Genomic DNA, 7,966 nt, shown 5'->3' on the forward strand with positions numbered 1-7,966 from the left:
CAAGGAAAAATGGAGGGTGTAAAACAGGAACTATGAGCACCTGAAACGCTTCTCTGCAACTATGAAAAGCTTTTTGTCCCTTGCATTTGCAGTAAACTAAACATTCATCATGCTTTGCTCACTCTCTGTATAAACAAAGCATACCTTACTTTACAGCTACAGCTCTTTATCCCTCCACAAAATAAAATTTCTTCATAAAAGTGCAGTTTTCTGAGAACAGATTACCACTGTTGGTAATTTATTGCTCACATACATGTCATAGAGACTAGTTGAACCACAGGTGAACATTTTGGCCATCTGACACCCCATATCTCTAATGACTTTGCATCCTTGTATCTTTCTCTCCACACTGAAACACTGGTATTTGTATTAGAAGAAGCATCCATCATCTTGCTGCTTTAATGAAAGGATGGTTCCTCCTCACTTTCATCTGATGACAGCTGGGTTGAAGACCTCTGTCCGGGTTTATATCTTGGATTGATACTTGGAGCTATTCCTCCAACTTTCAACCTGATGTACACAAAACATTAGCCATGTAGTCATTGTGAAAGTTTGCCTTAAGTTGGGGAAATATTAACTTCTTACCCAAAATGGCATATCTGTCTAAAAACAATGATTGGACTTTTAATGCTTGGCTGAAAAGCCATAAACCGATGGGAGAGAAGAACAACATGTGTGGCTTTGCCTCCCATAGGAGGCAGTAGTCACAACAAATTACAACCCCAAACATTTGTAAAATACCTTGAGTTTAAGTGTTCCAATTGAACTTTGTAACTGTCAGCAAGCTCTGTTTGTTCGTCCAGATTTCGCTGTAGTTTTTTCATGTTACTTGTTTGACAGTCAACCTGGATGAAAGAATTAAATTAAGACAATTAATCACCAATTCCCATCAGATAAATAATTTACCAGATTGATGCATGAAAAATTGCTTTTTGATGTTCATATCAGTTGTTAAGAGATTTCAGTGACTTTTTATGTAGGTAAGCGGCTTCCCGGTGTGATAGGCAGCTGTGCCTGGAAAAGGGGCTGTAAGGTAAAACCCAAACATGAGAGCCAACTTGCAGGCTGAACAGGAGGTGGCAAGAAATCATTTAGGTGGTGGCAGATTGCCAGTGGCCAGCTTTTACTGAAACCCCTGCAGTTATGCACCGGGTGAATTTAGCAATTTACTGGTTTTGGTTTGTGATCTTTCACCAAGCTCCCATGTCAGCCCTATGTAACTACTTCCTTTGTTTAAATTAAGACTCCCCAATTTTAGAAAGAAATATTGTCATGAAGGTAATCATATAGGTACATGATTTAGACTGCTCGATCCAAAAATTAATTGTTATTTAGTAATTTGTATTTGGCCCTTTCCCTCACAAGCAATAAAATTAGCTTGATATTCCTTAAATTTCTACCTCATCTTCAGCTTTTGTCAAATCAACTTTCAACTCTTCCACCCTCGTCCTCAGTTTTCTGACTTCATTCTCATGCTGTTCCACTCGTTTTTTGGTATGACTAAGCTCCTCAGCCTTAACCATAAACAACAGAATAATTTTTTAGGACATAAGACTTCACATGTAGGTCTTCCAAGTGTTGAGAGTTAACTTCATGGCAAAGCTCCTGGTGTTGAAAGGATGGTTGACACTATTCACTGGATAGATTGTATTTATCTAGCTGGTAGATTGTGCAGTACTTAGTTCTTATTAACCGAGCAGGAGGTCTGTATGGGAGAATCTTGACCGAGGTCAACAGTACAGACCGATGTTTATTATATGGCTGTGTCTTATATGGCTGTGTCTTGTATGCCAATTTTTTATATTCTTTGTACCTTTTTTTTCTAGACCAGTCTAGATGCCGGTCTAGATGGGAAAATCTAGACCGCTTTCAATATTGATTTCAGCCAATCAAATTTGTGAATTTGGTAGTTCCCAGTCTTTGTGAGACACAGCCATATAATAATTTTTGATAATAATTGTCTACTGAATAGGAATTTGTATGTTGGATAGCTTGATCCACCCTTTGAAAAAATTGGGTCCTGATGTTTATCTGCTATTTCTATAGCACCAACTGAAGCAACTTGGAGTGCATCCACTACTAGATGGGATGCTTGCCAATAGCAGAAAGACTGCAGCTTTGTACAAAAGAAAATGCTTCACGCAATGACCTAGCATGGGTTGAAACTAGACTTCTCTATCTATGACCAGGATGTTGACTGCAAGGCCACCATGATCCCCATATCCTACCTGTGAGGTACTACAATTCTTTAAGAAACAATACCCTTTTGAAAACTCAAAATGCTAACTAATGATACCTTCTCCTGAAGTTGCTTTCTCACTTTACCATAGGCATGCCTTAATTCTTGCAACTCCTGTGAAAAAAATATAGTTGCAGTTAAACTTAAGGAAGGTAATGATGACATACATAGTTACCATTATAGCAGTTCTCTGTATGGAGCCAAGCTGCAACCTCTGCACATCATTTCAGCATCCTCCCTTAAAATTCCCTGAATCTGCACCAGATCAATATCTATCGCCCTCTGATCATGTGTCCTAAAGGTTGCACAATGATTATAACCAATGGTGCCCATCACTCATACACCAATGCCTCAACTTCACATGATCTGTGCCATCTAATTGCCATGTACCTAAGGCTGCATTCACACTTTGGTGCCCAAGCATTTGTGCCAGGGAACTGGCACAAAATGGTGCTGTGTTCAGACACTGGGTACCCAATTTATCAGTGCATGATTCAGTGCACAATTACAAGGTTAAGACCTTGTGCTCTGGTACAGGCATGGGCATGATACCTAAATTCTAGCATGGGTACTTGAGAAAAAAAAAAAGTGTTCACATTAGTGCCCATAAAGAATTATACTTAGGCACCATGCTCGAGCACCACGTGTGAAAGCAGCCTTAGTTGTAATTAAGAACCTGCTGCCAGCAAAATTTGCCCAATAAAAAAGCAGCAATAGCCAGCTGGGTTTTTGGCTGGCAATTACTCAGCAAAGAACAATGAGCACTTCTGAGGATATGCACCTGTACAATCATTCAATATTGAATGTTATCTTTGAGCCGCCTCAATTGAAATTTTAGCTGCCAAAGTAATTTCTTAGCTGGAACTCTGAGTTACATCTTTAATCATAAAGAAAACCTGAAGCCTCTCTCCATTTTCACCTTGTCAAGTAATTTCTCTGAGTAAAATGAAAAAGAAAGGGCTATTTCCTATGAAATTTGAAGTCCTTTTTTTGCTGCACACTGACTTACCCTGTTCTTCTCATCAAGTTGTGTTTGTAACTGTTTCACATCAGCACTCAATAAGCCCTTTGATACTTTGCTGGATTCAGTCAACTGAGATGTTAGGTCCTAAGAGATAAAATTAAAAATTAAATAGAGGTGGGTTTTAATTGAAAAGAGATGCTTTAATATCTTCACTCCTTAAAAAGGTTGAAAGGTCCTGTTCCAGACCTGGCAGGGTCATTTTGTTGTATTCTCGGGCAAAGCAATTAACTTTACCAGAGTCTCTCCACCCACAAGTATAAAAGGGCACTGGCAAACTATCAGGGAAGCCTCACCAGATATTAGTGGGTTAACTTTGCAACAGACTAACATCCCATCCAATGGAGAAAGGGAGGGTAGCAGTACTCCTTGTTGCTTCACGGAATGGAAACCAAGATAAACTTGGGCTGGATGGGCTGGATGGGCCAGCTGGCTCAAGCACAGACTTTTTAAAGGGTCTATACTCCCCCCAAAATTAGGAGACTGAAAGTTTTACAAATTTAACCCTTACTGCCTGAATAGTAGTGTTGTGCTCTGTAACCCTCCACTGAGCTTTACCACCTTATTGTGGCCAGGAAACTTGCATGTTTTAGTAATTCTAATAGTTATGTTAGCTGGGAGTTCAAGCCTCAGCTTGTTTAAACATGCCAGATTGATCACTGACCAACAAAGCTCTTGATTGTCAAGTAAATTCTCCTAGTCAGCACCTTAGGAAATGTATAGAGAACAGTATGGAAAATAGGGGCTGAACGTTTCTAAAGAAACTGTGGTGCTGCATCGGTGGGGGGTAAAAAGATAATTGGTTAAATGAACTAAGTTGAAATTGTAAATTGGCCACCGTAATGAATAAAAAAGCTGACATTTTGGCGTTAGCCCTTCGTCATTCGCTCTGACAAAGGGCTAACGCTTGAAACGTCAGCTTTTTTATTCGTTACCATGGCCAATTTACAATTTCAACTTAGTTCACATAACCAATTATCTAGTATATGGAAAATACGCATTTTGATGTTAGGGTGCAAAGGGTTAAGGACCTCAATTTGCAGTCGCATCTTCTTGTTTTCTCTCTCCAAAGCCAACTTCTCACTCTCCAGCTTATCGCATTTACTCCATTCTTCTGTGTTCTCAGCTTGCAATCTTTCAATCTTTGAACAATCAAAGGAATAAATAGTGTAAGAAAAACATACTTCTTTCCATGATGAGTCATTTTGTCTAAGCATCTTGATTTATGATATTTGTAAAACTGTGACAACAGTAAAAACAGTACCTACTGATGACTACTCACTTCTCCTCTTAGTTCACTAATTTTACGAGCATTTGCAGAATTGTTGGTTGAGTTACAGGCTTCTTCCAAGTCAGCATTAAGTTGTCCAACTTCCTTTTCATGTCTGCTTCTTACTCTTACAATCTATAAATCATCATCATGTTTAGTACATCAGAAAAAGCCAGTTAGGAAACACACCAACCAGTTACAAAAGGTCAAAGAATGATTGGATAAGTATGGCTGAGTTGTAACATTCATCATGTTTTAAGAGCTCTAAACTCCTACTGCAAAACTGGCCTTCAGTGTCAAAGACAGGAAGTAAAAGTCCAATGGTGACCTTTTTTTCTGGCAAATGATGCCAGATTTAATATCATCATCAGTCTCAAATCTCAATCAAGGTGCCCTGGTGTGAAACATGCAGTCTTCCTTCATTTACAGCAACACACATACAAAACCAAACCTCCTGTGCATAATCTTGATGAGAAACCATGAGTTCTTCATTTTTAAGCTTTAAGGCAGCGAGATCAGACTGAAGGCCATCCAACTCCGCTAGGAGATTCTGTTTAGAACTGAGAAAAAAGGCAAATATCTAAAAATAAGAGTTAAAACCACTCTCCTAGTTCTCAAGGAGGAAACAGTTAACTGAGACAGTCACAGGGAAAAACTAAGACAATTTTCGGTAAATTGAAGAGAAAAATTATTTTCCAACCAATTTACAGGAAGGATAAAGAAGCAACCTAAAATGTCATCAACAGTCACAAACTAGGGTTTCAACCATTTATATGATCACTCTGTCTTATTTAAGCTATGCTGGCATAAATGGTTTACTTGCTGTCTTTATGAGAGGGTGGCAAAGTTTATATATGATGGATATTAGTAATGGTGATTGAACTGAGTGGAATACAAATTGGTCTGAAATCATATGTGCAATCACCAAAATAAAGGACATTTTAGTCATTACAAATGTTTTATTTATACAGTACAGTACTCAGCTTGTTTGTAAAAAGTTGCAAAATTCCCCAATGTGTACAATAGCTCCTTTGTATTTCATTTTCCCCCCTTTTGCTACCCTCTGATAAAAGCTATGGACTGTGAACTCGTGTATGAATAATTTTCCTCACACAAATGGCTCTACTGAGTGGTAAAACGTTTAAATGGAAAGTCTTGAATAACGCCGTGTCGAGGCAATGTTTAAAAGTCCTCATAATAGGAATCCAGGTTCGAATTCAAGCTCTCACTTGATGAAACAGTGAATGGTTGAGTGTCAATTGGCTGCACTTAAAAAGATCTTGAAAGAAAATATCCAATTTCCCACGGAAAATTCATCATTGAGCTAGATTAAAATGTTTGTTGTGTCTACCAAACTAATTAGCCGACACTTGTTTTAATGTCTAGTCTTTGTCAGCGGAGTCAGCGATAACGAACATGACAGTTAGAACTACAAAACGGAGATTCCTAAAATAATCTTCATTCTTCAAATCAGCACGCCTGCACAGTATGACCAATTAAGACAAGTATCAATTTGTCATCTTATATGTTTTAAGATTTGCACTGTTTTGTTTAGCAAACATTTTTCCTTTACTTACAACCAAATGTCCGACTTAAGTCTTTTATGCGTTTAACTTTGTAAATTAGACATGACCCCGATTACACACGTAGTTTTATGCAGATTATAATGCATAGGAATTTGAGCATTTATTAATTCCTCTCGCAAAATGAACTAAATGAAAATATCCGAGAATACACGCTTACCTTCTCTCCTCGATGAGAAGTTTTTCCGTTTGTTCAAGTTTCATTCGTATAAGGGAAACCTGTTGTGAACTTCCCTCATCGGCATGCTTTACACCGATGGATTTCTGTTTTTTAGAGCTCACCCGGCTTCTTTTCCGTTCCTCTGCGGGAACAGAATGACTCCTTTCAAAGACATTTCCATCTTCGCATTGCCCTTCATAAAACTCGTTCTTCTGAAGAATTTGTTCAATAAACTGTTTCTCAGCTCCTAATTTTGGTACTGTCGTTTCATAAACGCTAGCGTTTTTGAGACCATCACAATGATCGGGCGAGTTCTCTTTGAGCGATGGCTCAACTCGAGCAGAGGGAATCGAACGCTTGTCTTTCTTTAATTCCTTCTCCAGTCGTTCGTTCTCCTTCTCAAGTTTCGACTGAAGTTCTTGAGCAGCTAATCTTTCGCGCTTCAAGTTCGAAATTTCTTTAACTGCAGCCTCCAGCTTCAGTTTGAGCTGCCTATTTTCCTCCCTAGCTTTGTTTCGTTCAGCGCGAACTTTTCCCCACTTCTCCCGCCAGTTTGCGGTGCAGTCCGACCACCATCGCATTGTCTTTTCCATCTGACTAGCTCGTGCTCGAGCTTCTTCTAACTCTCGTTCTCTCAGCTCATCTCTAGCATCAAGATCGTCTCTTTCTGAAAACGCCGGAGGAAGCTCATCCGAGTAACTCGAAGACTTATCATGCCTTGTTGGATTCACGGCTTGCACCTGAATTTTCGCATTTCCATTCATACTCGACACAAATTAGTCCCGGTAACTTTGCCAGATTATTCCAATGCCAACAGAAGACCGATGATAGAGGCTATTTCGTCTGCTCTTCAAAAATCCTTTTATTGCATTACACTGGTGAAGTGTAGCGAAAATCTGATGAACGGAGATATTGATCGTAACGATGCTGAACGGACAGGAACAAGCGAGACAACAGCAGAAGGAACCAGGAACAAATTGCGATCTCCACTCAGATCTCAAAAGATGTAAGGAAGGCGATCATTAACTTCCCATCTCATCACAACGCGACGCATTAACTCATCTGTTGTTATTGCTAGGAATCTCCAAAGCTAGATTGAATCTCGCCGAAGAATTCACGCAATCTCAGATAATGTACGCTGATATTTGTCCCTCTTTCGCTTCACAAAATTAGTAATTGGAAACTTCAAATTTTGATGAGCAGGCTAGAGGACGTAATAAATGAAGCAAGTAAGGAAAATTGTTCAAGGTTTGAGTAAACACATAGTAAACCACGAACTCAGAGAACGCTGAATCAATTAGTTCCCCGTTAAGCCGCCATTTGAAAGGGACGATTGCAATTAGAGGTGTCAATCAAATGATACTGCATAACGGAAGCTAAGTACGGGTTGTCACGGTTTTTTGAGGTCCCAAAAATGTCAACGAGATAATCTTTTAATGATAACAATAACAAACTCTGTAATGCTGTTTTCTTTTCCTAACACTTATTAACCTGCACGATGTTATCTTGATGAGATATTCACCTGATTGGATCTTCGAAATTTTATTTGCAAAGTCAAAATATTTGTAGTTCGCGTGCGAGGCCCGTGTCCTCTGGGAAGAAAACCTTCGCAAATCGCCCGAAGAATCCAACTGTGGAATTTTATTCGCGGTGGATCAAACTTAGGATCTAAAAAGCACGAGGCAGAAAAAAA

At 39.1% G+C, this 7,966-nt stretch overlaps 1 protein-coding gene across 1 annotated transcript in view; it reads right to left on the minus strand.

Moving 5' to 3' along the window:
• LOC111321100 (coiled-coil domain-containing protein 102A) overlaps positions 1-7,597 on the minus strand; it is a 7,676-nt gene extending 79 nt beyond the window's left edge. Inside the window, exons 1-9 of the mRNA XM_022923885.2 lie at positions 6,274-7,597; positions 4,982-5,090; positions 4,543-4,665; positions 4,292-4,402; positions 3,249-3,347; positions 2,297-2,353; positions 1,401-1,514; positions 742-845; positions 1-510 (exon numbers count right to left, since the gene is read on the minus strand). The exon at positions 1-510 is cut by the window's left edge and continues 79 nt beyond it. Coding sequence (XP_022779620.1) covers positions 399-510; positions 742-845; positions 1,401-1,514; positions 2,297-2,353; positions 3,249-3,347; positions 4,292-4,402; positions 4,543-4,665; positions 4,982-5,090; positions 6,274-7,037 — 1,593 coding nt within the window. The 5' untranslated portion in view covers positions 7,038-7,597 and the 3' untranslated portion in view covers positions 1-398. The remainder of the gene's footprint in view (positions 511-741; positions 846-1,400; positions 1,515-2,296; positions 2,354-3,248; positions 3,348-4,291; positions 4,403-4,542; positions 4,666-4,981; positions 5,091-6,273) is intronic.
• Positions 7,598-7,966: the final 369 nt, after the last annotated feature.

The sequence above is a fragment of the Stylophora pistillata genome, chromosome 3 (genome assembly GCF_964205215.1).
Source record: "Stylophora pistillata chromosome 3, jaStyPist1.2, whole genome shotgun sequence".
Lineage (NCBI taxonomy): Eukaryota > Metazoa > Cnidaria > Anthozoa > Scleractinia > Pocilloporidae > Stylophora > Stylophora pistillata.